This window comes from Macaca thibetana, chromosome 4 (genome assembly GCF_024542745.1).
Source record: "Macaca thibetana thibetana isolate TM-01 chromosome 4, ASM2454274v1, whole genome shotgun sequence".
In the NCBI taxonomy this organism is placed as follows: domain Eukaryota; kingdom Metazoa; phylum Chordata; class Mammalia; order Primates; family Cercopithecidae; genus Macaca; species Macaca thibetana.
The window spans coordinates 155,399,143-155,422,509 of record NC_065581.1 but is presented as its reverse complement, the minus strand read 5'-3'; the positions used below and the strand labels follow the sequence as shown (position 1 = coordinate 155,422,509).

The 23,367-nt window shown below is 37.8% G+C and overlaps 1 protein-coding gene across 2 annotated transcripts in view; it reads left to right on the top strand.

Annotated features, from left to right (window-relative positions):
• Positions 1–23,367, top strand: part of FIG4 (FIG4 phosphoinositide 5-phosphatase) — a 130,641-nt gene that overhangs the window by 89,755 nt on the left and 17,519 nt on the right. For both annotated transcript variants that reach the window (XM_050786824.1, XM_050786825.1), the window contains 5 exons: positions 950–1,097; positions 4,164–4,247; positions 5,941–6,136; positions 7,143–7,225; positions 10,394–10,480. In XM_050786824.1, the coding sequence (XP_050642781.1) occupies positions 950–1,097; positions 4,164–4,247; positions 5,941–6,136; positions 7,143–7,225; positions 10,394–10,480 (598 nt within the window). The remainder of the gene's footprint in view (positions 1–949; positions 1,098–4,163; positions 4,248–5,940; positions 6,137–7,142; positions 7,226–10,393; positions 10,481–23,367) is intronic.

The window sequence follows — 23,367 nt, the reverse complement described above, 5'->3', positions numbered from 1 at the left end:
TTCTGCATATTTTGGGGGAATGCGGAGGAAATAAGGACCCATTCGCAAAGAGAACTTAAAACTTTTTTCCTCTGCTAAGCAGTGAAAAAAGGTACAGATGCGTGTATAAAAGTACATTTTAGTTACATTTAAATTAAATTTCATTAATTTGTCAGAGGGCCAGAAAACATTCTATATTAAAGGAATACCCTTAAGTGTATAATACATTAGAATGTTGTTGCCAAATTTAAATAATTGCCCAATTTTAAATAAAGCTTAATTCTGGCCCTGTTACTAACTCTCCTGACCTTGAGCAAGCTCATTTTCCATTTGGTAAAGGGTTCCTAGCAAGATCTCCTGCGAATCTGGAACGCTCCAGTTAAGGACTCCATCTAGTCATGGTTCAGCATCCCAACTTTGGGTGGGGAAGGCCATAAAGTAAGATTACAAAGTATTTTTGGTTTTTATTAAGTTATAAATTCATTTTGGAAGGTATTTGTAACTTGAAATTCTGGGTAAAATCATTACTCATATTGCTAAGAAGGTTTAGTTGTTCTGGGAGAAAGGAAAGGGTTTTAACTATCTAACACTGGCTATTAACAGAATTTGAAACATAAAGGGAAACTTAGGGAAAAGCTGTACAATTTTTAGCTAAAACACAAAGGGCATTTATTTAAGAGCAAAAAGGAATTTAAAGAGCCTACTCTAAATAACTCCCTGCTCCAACTGGACTTCCTGAGGCCCTCCTGGCTCCTTAGAGCTTTTTGAACTCAGCTTTGCATTGTATTTCTGTGTCTATCTCATCTCCTTTCTAACTGTGTAAGTGTTGGAGGCAGGAGCTTACCCTCGGTCAAGGCTGTGTCCCCCACAGAACTTATCACAGTGCTGTCTGTGAACACAGTTGATATTACGGAAATGTTTACTTGATATAATCTCAGACTTTTAGAGTAACATGCAGTATCTCTCTTAGTTATCTGTGCTGTGAACTTAAAGAAGTTGATAGTGAAGAAATTCCACAAATATGAAGAAGAGATTGATATCCACAATGAGTTCTTTCGGCCATATGAGTTGAGCAGCTTTGATGATACCTTTTGCTTGGCTATGACAAGCTCAGCACGGTATGTTGTGTATACTCTGATACCATAAGTATTTGAGAACTGTAATTTTCCTAGTTTGTATATATATATGTGTGTCTTTACCAGAAATCCATTCTGTAGGCCTTCTGTCAGGTGGGTAGTCAGCCTTTGTTTGAATACCTCCTGTGATGGGGAGCCCCCTACTTCAAGAGGCAGCCCCTTCTATTGTTCTATTGACAGTTGGAGTTGATTTCTCCCCTTTGATAAGTTGAAATCTGCCTCCTATTGGTCCTAGTTTGCCATTTGGAATAAACTCAGTTTTTTCATTGAACACAGAAATTGAGAGTTGACGTAAATTAGTGGGAAAAGCATCATCTTTGGTACAAGAAAGGCTAGGATGTGAATCTTGGTGTAGCCACTTCCTGTGGGACCTTGGGTAAATTATCCAACTTACCTGAGCATTATTTTCTTAATCTGTCTTCCTCTGTCTCGCTCCTCCTCTCTCTTTGTCCTGCACACACATTCCCTGCAAGTACCTTTTTAGTGCCTGGTACAGGCAGGTGATTAATAAATGGTAGCTATTGTTATTACTGTTTTTATTAGTCACAGGACAAATCTAGTTCCTCTTTTGCCTCAAGATATTTGAGGAAGCCATATTCATTTTTTTTTCAGGGTAAATATCCTTCATTTTTTCTTCTGTAACTTATATGGGATGGTTTCCATTCTCTCTCCATACTAGTCTTTCACCTTCAGACACATTTCATTTTCTGTATCTCTTTTAGAATTTGATGGAACCCGTTAGGAAAAATGCTGGGACCAGAATAAGAAAAATGAGCAAAGAAAATTACTTATTATATTTTATACTAAAATTTAATTTTTTGTATTTCACATTTTCTTCAGATGTGGTATTTATATGCTTACACTTTATGTGGTACATGTGGAAACGTATTCTGTGGTTTTGTTTCCTAGAAATCACTCTACGTTTTGCTTCAGTTTCAGGTAGTGAGGAACAGTTTGAAATTCCTACTTGCTTGATTTTTCAATTAAACGTGTTAGGGTTTAGCAGTTTTAACCATAAGACCTTTGTCATTTCTAGGAGTTTTCAACTCAGCAAATGATAAGTGACATTATGTATATGTGTTTATATACATATAAACCCTCACTTCACATCTTTGATAACTTCTTGGAAACTGACTTTAAATGAAATGATGTTGAAAAAAAACGACATTATTTAAGGACCTGCTGTACATTGTCTCACTTGAAGTCACAGTTTCCACAAACCTATCAATGACATTAAGTGAGGACTTACTGTAGTTAATTGTGTTTGTGGTAGCTACTTTCTATAAAGTCACTGCAAACACTGAATTAGTAAATACTGAACCATTGCTTCTAAGGGAAATACAGGATTAGGTTCGTAAGAGCCTCTGGTCACATCATATTTGTCAGCCAATCAATGCATAACCTAGTTTTGTATGTGTTTTTGTTTAAAGACAGAAACATAGTTAATATACAATCAGTCCCTGCCTTACAATGATTCAACTTACAATTTTTCAGCTTTACGATGGTGCAAAAGTCACATGCATTAGGTAGAAACTGTACTTCAAATTTTGAATTTTGATTCAAAATTCTTTATAATAACTTTGCTATAAAATAGGCTTTGTGTTAGATGACTTTGCACAACCATAAGCTAATGTAAATGTTCTGAGCACTTTTAAGGTAGACTACACAAAGCTATTACATACAGTAGGTTAGGTGTACTAAATACATATTCAAGTTACTATGGGTTTGTCAGGATGTAACCCCCATTCTAAATTGGGGAGCATCTGTATATTGTTGATTTATTAACATAACACGGCCAACAGCACTATAACTCATGCCTGAATGAAGCTTATTTAACACACATGTTTTCTCTGTCAGGTGCATCAAAGCTTTCTTGTGCTTAGAACCACTAAACAGCTTCGGCACTATATGTGGGGACCATCTTAAATAGCAAGATCACCAAAAAAGGCACCAAAAATGTGAAAAACATAGTGTTAAATAGACTGTGAAAAAGACATTTATTTATGATACGAGAGCAGAAATTAAGAAGCAGAGTACCCCTTGTTCAGCCTCAGCTGAGAACATAAGCATTGGGGGATTCAAAGTTTTCACCATTCTGTACATGCACATGTCTGCAGTGACTGTGAAAGTACCATGAGGATTGATTTGGGGGTTGCAAATACATGTTAGTGAGTAAGCAATCTCACAAACATGGAATCTGCAAATGAAAAGGATCAATTGTATATGTTCAAAAAGAAATTAAGCCAGTTACATCTTTGAAACATTTTCAAACTGTTACAATAGCTATTTTAGGCCAGATTCAAGATTACTTTCTTCTCCTTCAAATAATGTGACATTCAGTCACACACTTGGAGCAGTGTCCTTGCCAGAAGCCAGGAGTCTCATCCAGCATAAATCCTGGAACTGTTGCCTTTTTGGCATCTACTGTGGAATCTGGTCTGGCTTCGGCAGTAATGGTGAGGTGGCCCTTGCATAATGTGGAAGCTTTAGCTTACCTCAGTAAGTGGTAAATTAAAAGAGTTTCTATTTAAAGTGTTCTGGCAGTGTTTTAATGAATTAACTTCAGCCTAATGAGGTAGATGTTGATATTTCAGTTCATACCACTGTGTTTTTGATCATTATGTCTACCTCCTTAGGTGGTATAGCTTAAAAATGTTATCTATGAAACTGAACAGCTTAGTGTTTTGTCATTGGCCTTTAGGAATTTAAGTTTTACCTGAGAATTAATCATGATATATAACCAGATTGACCAGATAGTATACATCTTAGCAGAAGTTCAGATGTCAACACTGTTATAGTAGATGATATTTAAATTCAAAACTGCTGGGCCTTGTGATCATAGAGAATTCACAATTAAGACTGATAACACTGAAATTACCTAGTGCTGTTAGTTCATGGTTTTATGTCCCTGAGCAGTTGGCTCAGAATATATAATATGTAACTCCTAGAGTTAAGAAGGCATATTATAAGAATGTGAACTGAGATGGAAGCCAATATCATCTGGATGGACAGTAATTCATATGTAATTGTGTTTTCACCTTTCTTTAGTGACTTTATGCCTAAGACTGTTGGAATTGATCCAAGTCCATTTACTGTGCGTAAACCAGATGAAACTGGAAAATCAGTATTGGGGTAAGATTTGTGTATAGAATGAAACTTTAAAGATTTGTGTAAAAGAAAAGTACTTGCAATATGATTTCCGCCAAAAACTAATAACTTCAGGTCATATATAGTTTATTAATAGCACTGGGATCGCTAAGGTGTTCAATACTGAAGGAATTTATGGGAGTTTCAGCGGTACAGTGCATTTTATTGTTTAAATTGGGAATATAACAGATGGCATAAAGGCAGGTGACAGATATTATGTCTTATAAATAACTCAGCATTCTCTATTTCCCAACATGAAATAGTTAAGTAAAACTTTATATTTATTGTATTTATTTTGTTGGCATCCTCAGTAACATAAAAGCAAATATATCCTGATACAGAACTTAATAGATTTTTCTGTGTATCACTATAACATTATTTTGGGGGAGACTATTATTTTATTCAGTCCAGTAAAGAAGAAGACATACTGTGCTTGCATCTTCATGCTTAAGAGACTGGAGTGAAATGTGTTGTTTCCTGGCATGAGAGCCTCTTTCCCCTTCAGTGACTTGCCTAGTCTCAGTGACAGATTTCTTCTAGACGCTGGCCACATAGCCCAGTCAGGCTGCAGATGCAGAATCCTAATTGTATGGGATCTTAATTGTATTCTAGCTATGTGTGATTTGTCCAGTGGGACATATATTGATATTTTCCAGAGACACTATTTCTGTGGCTTTTATATGTAGCCTTTAAATAGCTCATGTTAAGCCCTGATCAGATGCTGTGAGGAATTTAAAAGAAGGAAGGTCTTCAGGAGTTTGGAATTCAGGGAATTCCCAGGACAAATGAGTAAATGACCAGCTGTATTAGTGTGTAGCACAGAAACGTGACCAACTTGAATTTTTACTTGCAAAAGGTCAGAGTCTGCTTGTTTTCTGCAGTATCTAACCCATGGTCACATAAAACTGCATTTTCCTTTCCTAGAACATTTCAAAATATTATGGCATTTTTAGCTCCTTATAGAGAATTTTTTAAAGAGTGAAACATTAAACATTTTTCATAAAGCAAAAAGTATTACTGTAAATTGTCTTCTGAATTTAAAAAACAGAATTCTTACTACTCTTTAAATTTGGCACTAAAATGAAAGTAAATACTTTTATAAGTGTAGGGTTTTCCCCCTTCTATTCCCTACTATTAAAGGGAATGTTCAGCAAATACACTTGTTTACTAATAACACAATACAATTTAAAATGTTATTTATGTCCATCAGTTGTTCATTATTTGGATACACTATGATTGATAAAAAATTATAGGAGGGAGGGAAATATACATGGGTTTGGCTACCCACTTTTTCTTGGAGCTTTTATGAGTTATAGCTAATTTTAATAATATCCCAAACATAACAGTCTTCTATAATTGTACCATAAGTTTTGAGAATAATGATATCAGTTACCAAAGGAAGGCAAGGTAACCAAGTGGTGAGAAGATTTTTTCACACTCTGCAAGTAATTTTCATTTATCTTTTGATTTTATAACACGGCTTATATTCATATAAGGTCAGTACATGGACATGGAGAAATATGAACCTTTTCCCTGTTGCACAACCTGAATCCAGAAACTAGTGTCGCAGTCATTTTCTTATGCTTCACTAGGCCTAAGGCTTTGGAGCAGAGTGATAGACAGTGGGTATTGAGGGTTAGTTTAAAGATGCTTCACATCCATATTATTCTTTTAAAAGAAACAAAAGCAACAGAGAAGAAGCTGTATTACAGCGGAAAACGGCAGCCAGTGCCCCGCCGCCCCCCAGCGAGGAGGCTGTGTCCAGCAGCTCTGAGGATGACTCTGGGACTGATCGGGAAGAGGAGGGCTCTGTGTCTCAGCGCTCCACTCCCGTGAAGATGACGGACGCAGGAGACAGTGCCAAAGTGACCGAGGTGCGGGGGAGGGAAGCTTGTGGGATCCAGCCTGAGGCCCTGGAAAATGATCTTTACAACTCCGCTTTCAGTTAAAAGGCTGAGAGCAAGAAAATGTCACATTATCTCACTGTTGTGTTTGAGGCACTGCATAAGATGAATACATTTAGCACAGGCATGATTTTATTTCATTTCAAAATAAAATTGGTATTTTTGCTTGCATGTGTAATGGTGAATTTCTTATCCTTTTAGAATTTTCAAGTGAATACTGGCCCTCTTTGATCAGCCCATACACTTGAGGTCCATTTATTCTCTTACTGGGCACATCGCTGGATCACAGGATTTAGACATACCTCCACAATCTTTGAATGGCCCCAATGGGAAATTCATCTTGTTCAATTCAATATTACTGATAGATTGGGGAAAACAAATAGAAATAAGCAACAAAGGACCAACTCTAGCTTTGGAGCAATTTGATTTCTAGAAATATCCAAAACTAATTTAGAAATAGATAAGGCAGATAAAAACGTGTTTATACGAGAGCTGAATCCATATTCCAGGAGTTGGCAAACTATGATGTATTGGCCAAATCCAGCCTGATGCCTTTTTTTGTAAATAAAATTACATTGGAGTCCAGCCATGCCTGTTTATTTACTTATTGTATGTGAGTAGTTTTGCACTATAACAGCAGAGCTGAGTATTTGCAACAGAGACAGCATACGCAAAAAAGTTTTTAAAATATTTGCTATCTGGCCTTTTACAGGATTAGGTTGCCAACTCCTGCATTATACAAAAACAGCTAGTAATTATTTAACAGCTTTTTTAAATCCTAGAACTATTTTTAGCAGAAATGGAAATCAAATTTTTTAAAAACCATTAACTAAGAAGTTTAATGAACAGGTTAAAGAAATATTGTGATTGCTTTTGTGGAAAAATTCACAGTTTCATTTTCTTTTGGAAATTATTGATATGCTAGATGTCTAAAAATTCTTCCTGGTTCTCCTTTTTTTTTTTTTTTAAACCCCAGAATGTGGTCCAACCCATGAAGGAGCTATATGGAATTAACCTCTCGGATGGCCTCTCAGAAGAAGATTTCTCCATTTATTCAAGGTGAGACATTTTCATGTAGAGATTAAAGAAAAATGAATATTTATAATTACAGTAATTTCTAACTACTGTAACTTTTTTTTTTAATTTGGAGACAGAGTCTTGCTCTGTCACCCAGGCTGGAGTGCAGTGGTATGATCTCTGCTCCCGAGTAGCTGGGATTACAGATGCACGCCGCTATGCCCGGCTAATGTTTTGTATATTAGTAGAGACGGGGTTTCACTGTATTGCACAAACTAGCCTCAAACTCCTGAGCTCAGGCAATCCGCCCACCTCAGCCTCCCAAAGTGCTAAGATTACAGGCGTGAGCCACTGTGCCCAGCCTAGTATAACTTCTAAGAAATGAAAATAGTCAACAATACAGAAGAAAATGAATTCCACTTAAAATGCAGTTTCAGCATTGAGGCGGTCAAATTGTGAAACTTTGGTTTATATATGGGGTTAAAGTGCTAAATGCCTGAGACTCTGCCCCTCAATGATAAAAATTTATGATGCATGCAGGTATCTGCACTGCTCATGTGTAAACTACAAACCAAAGTACCAGTATATTCCTGCATTTCTAAATCCTCAAGATCAAAGTCCCTTCTCACAAAATAAATCTGAGATGTTAACAAATGAGGACCTTGCATCACTTTAGGTCCTAGATGCTGGTGGGAGTGGTGACTGAGGAGGAAAAAGAAAACAGTAATAATAAGATGCTAATTCACAATGTTATAGGCCTTTATTAGGAAAATCTAGTTGAAAGGAGGGGATACCCATAAGGCATTCTCTGAAATCGTGTGCATATTTTCGTGTGTATTGTGTGTCCTTTTGAGAGGATAGCAGATTCTCAAAAGAATCCTTCACTCAGAAATCCCCATGAGCCTGATGAGAACATTGCAAACACCTCCTCAGCTTAGTACATGGATTTAGAAGACTTGGTTATTGCATATGAATACAGTTCCACTTATACAAATTTGTAAATGTGTGTGTAAAATGTAAATTGTGTAATATAAAATGAGCACTGACCTTCAGTTATTTTTAAATGAGGGCATTTCATTTACAGAATCCATTGAATTAGATATTGTCAGCTTTTCATTTCAATTAATAAAAACTACTCTATTATATATAAAATATAAAATGCCCAGCATTTCCTGACTGCCAAAGCAGCTCCTGTAACTTGCACTCTTTTGAATATGCGTCATTGACTGAAAGCCAATTTAGTCATCAGAGCACAGCCACACCCTCCTGACTCTGACACACAAACACACAGTACTTATTCATCATGGCTGTCAGAACTCTGTAGCCAGACTCTGTGGTAGTTGAAGTGGGCCTTTACAAACCGTGTTGCCTGAAGAATGAATTATCTGAAGTTAGTGACTGAGTAATATGACTTTGTTTATTGCAGAGGGCATGAGTGTATATGCCAAGGATTGAAGGGGTTACTTCAGGGGAGGGAGGAACCCATGTCCTAGAATAAAATTCTGTGTTTGATATTCTGAAGATAATACCTCGTTTCATTATATAACACTTTACACTCTTTTGTTTGTTCTTCAGACAGTTCTGTAGTAGATTAAAAAGATATTATCCCCTTTTATAGGCTAACAGCGCAGCAAGCAGAGCCATTTAGTGCCTTATCCGGGAGTCATAGCCTGTGTTTCTGGGTACCATGGTATTTTAGGCTCTTCCCTCCTTTTTGTTCTCTTGATCATAATCAGCTGCCTCTGCTTATGATGCAGACCTTGGGGGAAGGGGAGAAACAGGGGACTGACCACTTCTTTCCCTGTGAGTACCCCTTCCTATGGGCACACTCCCCTTACTGGGCTTCTCCCTCCCTGCCTTGCCTGCCCTGGAACATGTCCCCTCTCCATCTGCCATGGGCATTGCAGTAGGCAGAGGAATTCTCCCTCCATCAGTATCTGTGGGGTAACTGTGCCAGAGGGTGACCAGGGGATTTTCAGGGACTGATTGACACCCACTTTTGGCTCAGCTAGGCTCTGGAGCTTTCTTAGTGCCTCCTCTGATCCCAAGGGGAGAGTTTCAGGGCAGGGCTAGAGTCCAGGTAGTTCTGCACTGAATTGGCAGGTGCCCGTGCCACCCCATTTCTGCAGTCAGTTGGCTGGCTATGTTTGTGCACGTAGTAGACAGTGACCTAGCCTGGCTTGCATGTAACAGCTCCCACCTGGCCTACCACAGAACACTGTGGAGAAGGGAAACCACACGCTAGAAGTGGTTTCTGCAGCCTGTCTTCCAGCTTCCCTTTCCTCTGCCTGTTTTTCCTACATTAGGCCTTGCCCACCTTTGGACTCCTAAGGATTTCTCGGTTTTGTAGTTTTATTGTAATTGCTGAGCCCCGCTGTCTGTGTCTTCCTTTTCCCTCACCTTTTCTAGTGTCTTTGGTTTGCTATTTGACCAGACCTGAAAGCTTTCTACTTACTTCCTCAAAGCTTCATACACTTGCCAGTTTTTAGAAAACTCTGGCAGTGATTGTACACCTGATTTGGGAAGTTTGAAGTTCTGTACAAATAATCAGTACTATGTGGCATTCTTCCCAAAAAATGGATCAACATTTTTTACTTGCTGAAGATAAAAGTCGGATAAAAGTAAGCTGTTTGAAAGTTTTTCAGTAGCACTGTAATGATACAATAATTGGTAGTTTCTGTAACACTTTCTTGACCTTTTAAAAAGCTAATGAAAAACAAATGGTAAACTTTTTCATAGTCTTCAAAGAAAATATTTTTAAATAGTTAAAAAAATGGAAAGGAATTCCATGTCACTTGTCTCACTGCCAGCACCATCCTGCGTGCTTCCCCATGCTTCCTGCATGTCACGCATTAGATACGTGTCACCCTTAGATGTGTGAGGCTCTGCGAGATCATCTTCCTGGCTTCAGGAACATTTCTGTTCAAGTTCTGCACCATGTTTAAGTTAATAGAAGTTCAATGGCATGCACTTTTGATTTCATTCTTTTATCCATGGTTATGACTTACATTTTAAGCAGAATCCCTTTTCCCACTTTTAACAAGCCCACTTTAAAATCAGGCAGTCTTATGTTACTTACAGTACTCTTAGGTGCTTTTCTGAAATAAGCATACTACTGTCATTTGAAAGCTTACACCATTTTGTGTGATCTACTGAATTAATTGCAAGTACTCCCTTCTTTAGCTTACTCTTATCCATTGTAATTTGTAGATTTGTTCAGTTGGGGCAGAGTCAACATAAACAAGACAAGAATAGCCAGCAGCCCTGTTCCAGGTGCTCAGATGGAGTTATCAAACTGTAAGTACTAGATTAGATCTTTAAAGAAATCTTTGTATTCACACCACTCATAGGGCTTTCTTTAAAGACTTTTTAAGAAAAAGATTCACTCTTGTCACCAAATTAGTATAAGCACCAAAGTATCTCCTTGTGGTACCTTACTTGAGGAAAACTGAGTCTCTGAGGGATAGGGAAGAGGTTGGCAGCCCTAATGGTCCTGAAATGCATCTTTGGAGGTGGGTTTGGCATTGGTGGAGGTTTCCGACCATGAACTCTGCCCTCCACTGGGTAGAAGTGGGATGGTGAAACAGGTCTGATCCTGGAGACATGCTCAAGTTTAATACAAGACCTTTGAGGATATGGATGGATTTGTCTCTTCTAGCTATATATCCCCATCAGTTCTAATAACTTGCTATAAGTTAAACAGTTGTTTTGTGAAGTCTTAAATAAACAGAACTATGTTCAAATCATACTACTTCCCAGTTTTTTACCCTGAGCAAATAACTTAACTGCTATGTGGTTCAGTTTCCTCATCTGCAAAAGGGAATAATAGCACCAACTTTGTAAGACGGTGATGAAACTCAAATGAAATAATGCACACAAAGTGCTTAGAGTAGTGTCTAGAATACGTTCTCAAATAGTGATCACCGTCATCATCCTCTTCATAGTCATCGTTACTGACTGCTTGTTGGGACCTAACAAAGCAAAGGGTTGTGACCAGAAGAGGCCCCTCTGATGCCATATGCTCAGTTGAGTTGCTTCCATAAAATGGGTCATGGTGGGCAGGGCACGGTAGCTCACGCCTGTAATCCCAGCACTTTGGGAAGTTGAGGCGGATGGATCACCTTAGGTCAGGTGTTCGAGACCAGCCTGGGCAACATCATGAAACCCTGTGGCCACTTGAAATACAAAAATTATCCAGGCATGGTGGTGCGTGCCTGTAATTCCAGCTACTTGGGAGGCGGAGACAGGAGAATTGCTTGAACTCGGGAGGCGGAGGTTGCAGTGAGCCGAGATTGTACCACTGCACTCCAGCTTGGGTGACAGAGCGAGACTCCATCTCCAAAACAAAATTCACTGTGGAAATTCAGTGAGGTAGTATATGTGAGACATCTAGATCAGTGTCTGGCATACACTTGACATTTAGTAAATGTTCACTTCCTTTTTCTTAAATCAGTTTGATCAGTTTGATCAATTAATTGTTTATTTGAATAGGTATTGATTGTCTGACTTCTCTGTATCTCACATCTGCGGGTTCTTAATTGATGGCTCACAGTAATTACTATTAGTAATGGCTCATAGTAATTACTGTTACAGTAATCCGGCAAAAGCCTTTTAGAGAGTAGTGGCTGTGGGGATTTTGAGAATGGGATGGATCTGGAAAATAATCTAAGTGATGAAATGGACAGAACTTAGATCCTGACTCAGAGAATGGGGAGCAAGAGGGTGTTATTAAGGATGACCCTTAGGTTTTTTGGTTTGTGTAACAGTTTTGATTGATTTATTCATTCATTCACCTACTCATTCAGCACATAGGTATTGAGTATGTCTGTGTTAGGACCATTCAAAACTGCCATTCACTGAGGTCAGGAGCACTGCAAGAGGACTGGTTTGCCTTTAATGTAGCATCAAAGTGGACAAGTTTAGGAGGCAGTTGGATTAACCAATCTGGAACTCAGAAGAGAACCTGGGCTGGGGATGTAAATGCTCATGAGTAATAAAGAAAGTCACCAGTTAAGGATGAGACTGCCTAGGAAGCGAGACTACAGTGAGAAAATTCTACGGCTGATCTTGGCAGGGATCTGGGTCTAATGTCTGAGACAGAGACGTAGAAAAACCTACAAGGGAAACAGAGATGGCTAATCAGAGAAGTGGAAAGAACTCCAGACCGTATTTTATCACAGCCTTCAAAGACGCTGTTTATCCTTCTTTCTCTCGCCAACACTATTTTTTCTTTTTTTCGTCTTTTTTTTTTGTTTGGTATATAAGCCCCTATTAATTTAGAGACCAATTTGTTTTGTTATAACTATTTAGCCTATGGAACTGTGGGCTCTCAAATGAATTGACATAGATATGGCCAAGGAAGGAAACTTTTTAAATGTGCTAGTAAGAGATTCTATTAACCAAATTGTATTATACAAAGTGATTATTTCATTAAAATAATATGATACAACTTATGAGGAGATGATGAAATGAACATAGCATACAAAATAAAAGCAACACATTCCCCACTGTTGTCTTCAACATTATTTCTGATTTGATCTGTAATTCATCTAATGGTTACTACTTTCACATTCTTTTTCTTAAAATATTTAGTATTTGCCTTTGAGTCCTAGTATAGATGAAAACCACGTGGATCTAGAATTCTTTAACCTTTTCCACTTAATTAGTAAAGAATCTGTCATAAGGGTGTTTTTATACAGCATTTTCAGCAAGATAACAAAGAGCTTGGTAGCTCAGCATTATGTTGTCATGGCAACTGCCCAAGAATGTTTTTGGTGTTTTGCGGGATGTGTGTGTGTGTGTGCGCACGCACGTGTGCACAGGGACGTGCTTTCTAGCCAGGTTCTTAAAACGTTGACTATTCATTTTTAGATTTCTAAAGCTATGCCACAACCAAGAGAAATTGCTTTTATATGGTATTCTTGACATTCTCCTCTTGCTATGTTTTGTTTTCTAGTATATTCAAGAGTCGTAATAAGTTTAAGTTCATGCACATACGCATCTACCCATCTCTGGATAGTTCATCTTACCAGTTTTTCTTGAAATTGTGAAGAAACCGCTTTTTTCTTTTCTAAATATGAAGTATTTATAACACCAAATGTAAAAAATATTGACAGTAAATAATTGGCAGGAAGCCAGTGGAACAGGGGCTCTTGAAATGAACATGCAGAAACATGGATGGACAGCTGGACGCTTTCAACCACAGTCTTGCAGGACATTGCTTAGAAGTGGATGTTAAACCCCAAACTGGTCAATGTCTGTACTGTCAGCCCAAACACCCTAAGCTGTAGTTTGTGTGAGTGTGACCCCTCCCTGTGAGTCATAACCCCTCCCTGAGTATAGGGGTAGTGATCAGGGAGAAATGGCATCAGCCAACATTGACCGAACACACTGTGTGATGGGCACTGTTCTGTGTACCATAGCCTGTTCTAAGTTCTCACAATAACCCTGTAAAGTAGATCTTATTATCATCTCCATTTTACAAATGGGGAAACTGAGGGACAGAGAAGTTATGTAACTTGCCCAAGATCATACAGCTAGCAAGTAGAGGAACCAGGATTTAAACCTACACAGGATGGCTCCAGAGCCCATGATCTCCATCACTAAGCTACCAGTGCCTGTTGTTACCAGCTGCTTTCCAGTCACTGGGGTAGCAATGCTGGATTATTAGCATTGACAGACCTCATTTTGGGCATCTGACATGACCTGGATTTGTAGACACCTGTATATTCAGAAATATTCAGAAATTCTAATATTTCTTCTCTGTTGATCTTGAGTTTTAAAAGATACTTAAGGAGAACATACCTTTATTCTTTCCTCAGTACCTAACATACTGTCCCTAATGTAGACACACTTAAGTTTCCTGGGCAAGCATACTTTGATTGACTCATTTGGTAATATCACATGGAGGTTGTTTAGCCATCACTGGATCAGTGTTGCTGATATTTAGGGTTGTTATAATCCTACAAGGTTGTATATTTTTAGAGGGCAACTCATCTTTGTGTCTCTAGAGTAGTAACTTAAATTGAGTGCTCAGTAAATATTTACTGAAATGCACTGACTCTCACCCCCAATCACACCCATGACCATCAGGGCCTGGCTGAGGCCCCATGAGCATCCCTAGAATGCTCCCTCCGTGTCCCACTGGTTTTCAAGGGGGCATCCTTGAACACTTTTTAGTTCTTTCTCTGTTGTGTTTCTTCCTTGTAAACCCTTTGCCCCTCCTGTTTCTTTGTTTCCCTGCTGCCTTCTGAGAGAAAAAGAAAAAGCAAACACACCAAGTTATTAGCATTTTTTCCCCTTCAGTCTGCCTCTACTGCACCTGTGACCAAATGCCAGGTGAGAAGGACTGGAGTGGCAGGACTTGCTGTGCCTGGCGGGCGGGTGCTGTGGGGCCAGGCGGTGATTCACTATATTCATGCAAGACCAACGTGTTCTCATTTTACACTCCTACCAGTTCTTGAGAGATTTTAGCTAAGCAACAAATGCCAATCAGTGGTAGGTTAAAAAGGCATGAACACATATCATTAGTGCTTGCTTTTCTATGGTTCACCTATTCCAGGAATATGTCTCTTTTAAAAATCACCTCTAAGAAATAGTTCAGAATATAACACAGAGTTTGTATAAATACTGTGCATTTTAGGATTCTTCCAGCTCAGGATAAACTGACATGTAATGCAGGGTAAACAAGTGTGCTTGACCAGGCATGGTGGTTCATACCTGTAATCCCAGCACTTTGGGAGGCTGAGGCGGGCGGATCACCTGAGGTTAGAAGTTCGAGACCAGCCTGACCAGTATGGTGAAACCCCATCTCTACTAAAAATACAAAAATTAGCCAGGCATGGTGGCAGGCACCTATAATCCCAGCTACTCGGGAAGCTGAGGCTGGAGAATTGCTTCAACCCAGGAGGTGGAGGTTCCAGTGAGCCGAGATCATGCCACTGCACTCCAGCCTGGGCTGCAACGTGAGACTATATCTCAAATAACAATAATAATAATAATAATAATAACGACAAGTGTGCTTACAGTTTTAGGACCATATGGTTGCATTTATCCCCTAAGAATCTCTCATAAAAAGTGGTACTTCAAGACCGGGTTTATGTCCCTTGGTGTAGGCTTCTACCAGAGCAAGTGTTTTATAAATCAGAGCATGCTGTCACACAGAATTAGAGCCCTTCTTCACACTGATGAGATGAGCATGACACAATGGCCATGATTAACTCAACTTCATTTACTTTTCATGATGTTAATTTTCAATAACACATTCTTCACATACAAGTCACACCCCGGACCTCCAACCTGCATTGATTTCATCTGGAACTTTGTAGATACTGCGGTGGTCTCTGTGCAGCAAGCCGAATAAGTATTTCCCCCTTAATGGATAATTCTTGTTATCTTTTCCAAGCACCTGGAATACAGTCTTTAAACGTTTAAGGATTAGAGCAGCTCAGAGGCAGTGATCAATGATTAATCAGCTAATTCCCTCCACCGGTGGAGATAAGAAGTGATAAGAGCTCCTCAGCCCAAGGAAACTGGAATATGACCTCTCCTCTCACTCCAGAAATTACCAAGATAGGCTTTCTTCCTCTTTCATCCTGACATTTGCTTTCTTTTCTCTTTTCCCTTATCCATCTTTGACTTTTTCCAGATATCTTTTCTATTTCTAATTACCTTTCTCCACTCCCCATGTATTTTTGCCTTCCTTTTGCTTTTCTTCTTTCTCCCTCACTATCCTTTCTGTATCCCCTCCAAGGTATTTATAGCTCTAAAAAACATACAGTAATTACTCCCAAACACAAGTTCCTGTCATACATATTCTAAGTCAGTGTTTTTCGGACAATTCTAAAAATTAGTCATGAAATTAATTTAGTAGGCCTGTGCAGTGAAGTGAAATAGCACTGAACTGAATACAATATAAAGTATGACCACAAGGCACATATTATGAGTAAGTCTTGTTTCATGAAACTTATGTTTCTGTGCAAAAGTTTAGCATGTGTGTTCCAGTTTGCCATGCAACATGTATTTCTTACTGTGGGTGACTTCACAGTTTGGATTTATAAGAATGCATCTTTTCTGGAACCACAAGAATTAGAAAACTTAGCTCTGTTCCTGGCATCTAGGCACTTATTGTTTGTTGAATGAGTGAAAGACATGTGAATGACTCCTGTTGGGGATAATGACAAAAAGAGAAGAGGAGTGAGTGATTTCTGTCGTACATCTATAGTGGATAAAATAAATGCAGGCCTTGGAAAATAGGCTTCCATTATTTCCATTGAACTGGGAGCTGGGATAAGCATGTGAGGGAAGAAAATAGTAAGAAGTCCCCAGCTGAAAGTCAAAATGAAAAAGCCATCAGACAAATAAAGGACCAACTGAAAAAAGTGAATGCCTCTTCATTTTAATACTATCTACAATAGCATCTGCTATTGTTAAACAAGAAAAATATATTGGAACAAAGTGAATTTGTAAAAATTTGGGGGGAGGGCTATCCTGAATGTTTTTAGCACGTATGGAATGACAAATGAAATTTAGTTATGGGTGCTCATGTTTCTAACTTATGGTATCTAAAACGACTGGGTATTCTTTTGTTTTTGTTTTTGTTTTGTTTTTTCACAATTTAACGTATTGCCCATTTTATTTTGGTGAGTACAAAGCATACCATGTACGACAGCTTTCACGGGCTCATGTCAGAGCTTAAGTACCCCCTTCACATGGGGAGGTGGTCCTGTTGCACCACTTTTGGAGACCCATGCATAGTTCAGTGTGTTTAATCCAAGGGACAGGTAGAAACAAGATCAGGAAGAGATACTAAGGGAGAGAGTATTGCTCTTATCCTAAAATCTGTGTTCTAAACGGGGGAGCGATAGGCTTACATTTGCATTTTAGAAAGGTCACTCTGGAAGTAGTGTGGAGAGTGGATTAGAGGAAGGGCGATAAACAACCTATCTGTTGGAAAACATCAGGACAAGAAAGTGATTGGAGTCTGCTGTTGGCAGTTGAAATAGAGATGGGGTATTCTTTTGCAAAGGTAGAATCTATAAGTCTTCTCAAAAACTTGTTAGTGGATTAGGTTTCAGGAATATTTGAGAGACCAGGGGTTTTATAGCTTGATTGACCAGCTATAGTGGCAAGTTGCCAGGATAGCAAATATACAACAAGGGCAAGTTTGGGAGCTAAGGTGGTGAGTTTCAGACAATAATGGGAAACCTAAGATATGTTTGAGCCTCAAGAGGTTTTACATTAGAGAGATTCAATAATTTAGGTTTTTTTGGCTCTTGATTTAAAAAGCAAGTAAGTTAAATTTCTTTAACTTTCTCTAAACTAAAGGAGCCCAAGTTAAATAGATTATTTAACATTTGTGTTTAAACATTTTCTAAGGATTCATGTCAGATTAAAGGGAAAACATTCTTTACTGATAGAGAGGAAGACTTTATGGTTTTTAAATGTATTCTTGTCTCATAAGACACTCTTACCTTTTACATGAGCCAGGTTAATCTGGGGGAGCAGATTTAGATATCTAATGTGGTCATATGAGGAGTATTACTCATTGGTTTTCCTTGCTCTGTGTACCAGAACCACATTTTTTAGTGGTTTAACCTTTCATTATTTTGTTAGTTTACCAAATTATCATCAGTTTTGTGTATGGAAGGTGAGTGGGAGGATTTGGGGCAGATGGAGTGATTATTGAGCCTTGTGCTGTGTCACCGTGGCTTCCTGACAGCCATTCCTTTTGTACAACGAAGATGAGTGTCCAGGTACGATGTATTTATAGCCCTTGTCTTCTCTAAGCATATACTAGAAGTCTTTTCAGTTAAGATAAACTTTTGGCTGAAATACAAGAAAACGCATTTCAATTTTGTGTTTAAATATAGTCACACTGCCCTTTGCATGTTACTCAGAACCTTAAAAAGTACAAACTCCATTAAGTCCAAATTGTGTTTAAAATTTGCCAATGGATCTTTTAATATTATGTAAGTAATTTTCCATGTTAAGTATTTTGATATTATTACTTATTTTCCTTAGGGTCTTATGAAGAAATTTGAGAAATCATACTTTGGAAATCAGTTGCATTCTATTTTCATGATTAAAGATCTGCTCATATAAACATCTTTCTGTTATCCCTCCCAATTTTATGGGAACAGAAAGTCCTTGTTAAATGGAACCCACTATGTGGTATTGTTAATCTAAAACTAATCTAAAGAGACTTTGAGTTCTTGAGGGCAAGGCCTATTTGTCTTTATATCCCCAGTCCCTACCATGATACTAATAACATTAAATTACGAATGAGGAATATTTGGCATTCAACAATTTTAACTCTTGTAGGAATTTTGTGCAGTAATTGTGAGGGAGAGATGCAAGGGTTAACAAATTGGAACAAATGGCAAGGCAAATGATAAGTATTTGTAAGTTTTTACTTTACTATGGTTTATTTTCAGTTTTAGGTGTAGCAGCTCAGAGTTCTGGGCAGACATCTCTTGATTTTCCCAACTGGCAAACTACTGCCGTCCTTATTAGTTAAGTTACACATTGTATTAGAAGGACAGGCTAAAATGGACTATGGTTTTCTGATTTTAGATTCCCTACTGCTACCAAATGTCTGAAGCTCTTGATGAGACAATTTCCTCCCATAGGTAATTAGCTCTTGAAGTCCCTTGATCAACAGAACTAGAAGAGAACCATGATTTCCTGATTTGCATTTGCCTATTGTTTCCAAATACATGAAGCTCTAAAAGAGGATTTGCTTTGTTTTTATGTTTAACTTACTTTTAGAATCCTGTGATTTTAGAAAACTATTGTGGTTTGATCTTACTTGGAAAGAGTAGAAATTTGTGTATTCTTAAAAACCTTGCCTCTCAAACCCACTTTCTGTTAACTTGCAAAAACACTCTTTATAAGATGGTTTTACATCCGTTACTAAAGGGTCACAGTTTCTATTCCGTATGTGTGATGTCACCAGAATCCTAATTAAATCCTGAAATGTCTGAATAAAATGTATCCTGTCCTTATTCAGAACAGAAAAGTAATTGAGACTCTCTTGACTTTCTTAACAATTTTATTTTACTCTTTATGTTAAAAATGTATTAATGTCAACATAAAATCAATTCATGCTTTTAAAGCATTATACGTCAGAGAAATGTATTAGTTTTTTAAAATAAAATTCTTTTAGGTTTATTTCAAAACATAAATAGCTAAACTGGTATCTCATTTATCATGTGATTTGAACATACAAAAGTAAATTAAATAGAGTTAGTGTGCTCAAATACATTTATTTTTGATAATAGAATAGAGCTAGGAAAATTGTTCTGATAATCTCAGAAGCATCAGTAAATGTTTAACAGATAGAAAAAGAACAAAAAAATATAATTTTAGATGGCTTTTGACAACTTTACATAAAATTATATTGAAGCTTCTTAGGCCAGTAACTTTGTTTTGCACACTCTTATCTGTTCATTTTTATTCCTATTGACCTAAAGATTTTGCTTTTACTTGTTTTGAACAGTTTTAACTCTTAGACTTTGTCATGCTATAACAGAATCAGTTACTAGTTTGTTTATAAGTCATATAGGTAATTAAATTTAGTTTATTAGATTTATTGTTTAACCTTTAATTTTTGTTTTTTTACCTGGAACCTTGGATATGTTTCCCTGCAGTCCCATAATAAGAAACTCAACTGGTGTAATCTGAATTATTCACATACTTATTTATTCCCAAAATGCCTCTATAATGACTTCTAGAGATACAAAGGGATAATCAGACTTGTGTGGAGAGGTGCAATATGGCATTTTCAAGATGTCCCATAATGTGCGCACATGTGTGCACACGCGAGTGTGTGTGTGTTTGCACGTGCGTGTTTAGTGTATTAGGACTATGAAATTTGAGAACTGGAAGATGATTAGAGATCATCCGATTCCATCCTCTGATTTTTATAAGAAGAGTCCTGGAGAGGGTCAGTAGTTCATTTTTTTTTTTTTTAATTATACTTTAAGTTCTGGGATACATGTGCAGAATATGTAGGTTTGTTACGTAAGTATACATGTGCCATGCTGGTTTGCTGTACCCATCAACCCGTCATCTACATTAAGTATTTATCTTAATGCTATCCCTCCCTTAGCCCCCAGCCGCCCGACAGGCCCTCCCTGTGTCCATGTGTTCTCGTTGTTCACCTCCCACTTATGAGTGAGAATATGCAGTGTTTGGTTTTCTGTTCCTGTGTTAGTTTGCTGAGAATGATGGTTTCCAGCATCACCCATGTCTCTACAAAGGACATGAATTCATCCTTTTTTATGGCTTTCTGGTATTCCATGGTGTATATGTGCCACATTTTCTTTATCCAGTCTATCATTGATGGGCATTTGGGTTGGTTCCAAGTCTTTGCTATTGTGAATAGTGTCACAATAAACATACATGTGCATGTGTCTTTATAGTAGAATGATTTATAATCCTTTGGGTATATACCCAATAATGGGATTGCTGGGTCACATGGTATTTCTTGTTCTAGATTCTTGAGGAATCGCCACACTGTCTTCCACAATGGTCAAACTGATTTACACTCCCACCAACAGTGTAAAAGCATTCTTATTTCTCCACATCCTCTCCAGCATCTGTTGTTTTCTGACTTTTAAATGATCACCATTCTAACTGGCATGAGGTGGTATCTCATTGTGGTTTTGATTTGCATTTCTGTAATGTCCAGTGATGATGAGCTTTTTTATATATTTGTTGGCCGCATAAATATCTTCTTTTGAGAAGTATCTATTCATATCCTTCTCCCACTTTTTTTGTTTGTTTTTTTCTTGTAAATTTGTTTAAGTTCCTTGTAGATTCTGGATATTAGACCTTTGTTAGATGGATAGATTGCAAAAATTTTTTCCCATTCTGTAGGTTGCCTGGTCACTCTGACGATCATTTATTTTGCTATGCAGAAGCTCTTTAGTTAAATTAGATCCCATTTGTCTATTTTGGCTTTTGTTGCTATTGCTTTTGGTGTTTTAGTCCTGAAGTGTTTGCCCATGCCTGTGTCCTGAATGGTATTGCCTAGGTTTTCTTCTAGGATTTTTATGGTTGTAAATCTTACGTTTAAGTCTTTAATCCGTCTGGAGTTAATTTTTGTATAAGATGTAAGAACGGGGTCCAGTTTCAGTTTTCTGCATATGGCTAGTCAGTTTTCCCAACACCATTTATTAAATACGGAATCCTTTCCCCATTGCTTGTTTTGTCAGGTTTGTCAAAGATCAGCTGGTTGTAGATGTGTGGTGTTATTTCTGAGCCCTCTGTTCTGAACAGAGCAGATCAGAGTTACTTTTAAGTAGTAAAGCTGGCATTCAAATTCATTTCTTTGGGACTCAGACGGGAAGTCCAATAACACAATCTGCTGAGCCAGGCATCTGGAATTTACCTAACCTGGGCACCTACTGGGTTCAGCTAAAAGTGGAGGAGCACCCACAGGAAGCATGGAGAGAGTAGCAAATATCCATGTGAGCAAATGGCTAGCAACTTGTCACCAAAGGAAGAAGAGGGAAAAGATAGAAAACATAAAGCGGCAGTGGCACCAAAGTATATTGGTGATCATTATTTTCTTCACTCTTACACACTCAAAGCAAAAAAAAAAAAGAGAGAGAGAGAGAGAAAGAGAAAGAAAAAAATGCCAGTTTTATTAAGTCTTGACAAAGCAGTAAAAATTATCAACACTTGAATGCATGTCTTTTTAGTATTCTTTGTGATAAAATGGAAAATATGCATAAAGCATTTCTTGCTTATCATAAAACTTGTATTTCAAAGTACTATGGTTGTCTTGAGGAAAAGGACTTGTGTGGTGATTGTCTAAGTTGTGAGCTAACTCATTGCTTTTTTTTTGTGAGCTAACTCATTGCTTTTTTTCACCGAACACCAATTGAGATAACGACTGACAGACAAACTGTGTTTCTTTGGGCTTGGATATTTGACAGACACTTTCTCAAAAATGAACAAAGTAAGCTTGTCACTTCAAGAAAAACAGTTTACAGTATTTGTTACCGATGATGAAGTTAGATCTTTTAAGTGAAAATCAGAATTTTTGAAAACGTGTATCTACCACCATGAACAATACTTAAGATTTTTTATGGTATTAGGTCTAACATTTAAGTCTCTAATCCATCTTGAATTAATTTTCGTATAAGGAGTAAGGAAAGGATCCAGTTTCAGCTTTCTACTTATGGCTAGCCAATTTTCCCAGCACCATTTATTAAATAGGGAATCCTTTCCCCATTTCTTGTTTTCTCAGGTTTGTCAAAGATCAGATGGCTGTAGATGTGTGGTATTATTTCTGAGGCCTCTGTTCTGTTCCATTGGTCTATATCTCTGTTTTGGTACCAGTACCATGCTCTTTTGGTTACTGTAGCCTTGTAGTATAGTTTGAAGTCAGGTAGCGTGATGCCTCCAGCTTTGTTCTTTTGACTTAGGATTGTCTTGGAGATGCGGGCTCTTTTTTGGTTCCATATGAACTTTAAAGCAGTTTTTTCCAATTCTGTGAAGAAACTCATTGGTAGCTTGATGGGGATGGCATTGAATCTATAAATTACCTTGGGCAGTATGGCCATTTTCACGATATTGATTCTTCCTATCCATGAGCATGGTATGTTCTTCCATTTGTTTGTGTCCTCTTTTATTTCACTGAGCAGTGGTTTGTAGTTCTCCTTGAAGAGGTCCTTCACATCCCTTGTAAGTTGGATTCCTTAAATGTTAGACCTAATACCATAAAAATCCTAGAGGAAAACCTAGGTAGTACCATTCAGGACATAGGCATGGGCAAAGACTTCATGTCTAAAACACCAAAAGCAACGGCAGCAAAAGCCAAAATTGACAAATGGGATCTCATTAAACTAAAGAGCTTCTGCACAGCAAAAGAAACTACCATCAGAGTGAACAGGCAACCTACAGAATGGGAGAAAATTTTTGCAATCTACTCATCTGACAAAGGGCTAATATCCAGAACCTACAAAGAACTCAAACAAATTTACAAGAAAAAAACAAACAACCCCATCAAAAAGTGGGCAAAGGATATGAACAGACATTTCTCAAAAGAAGACATTCATACAGCCAACAGACACATGAAAAAATGCTCATCATCACTGGCCATCAGAGAAATGCAAATCAAAACCACAATGAGATACCATCTCACACCAGTTAGAATGGCGATCATTAAAAAG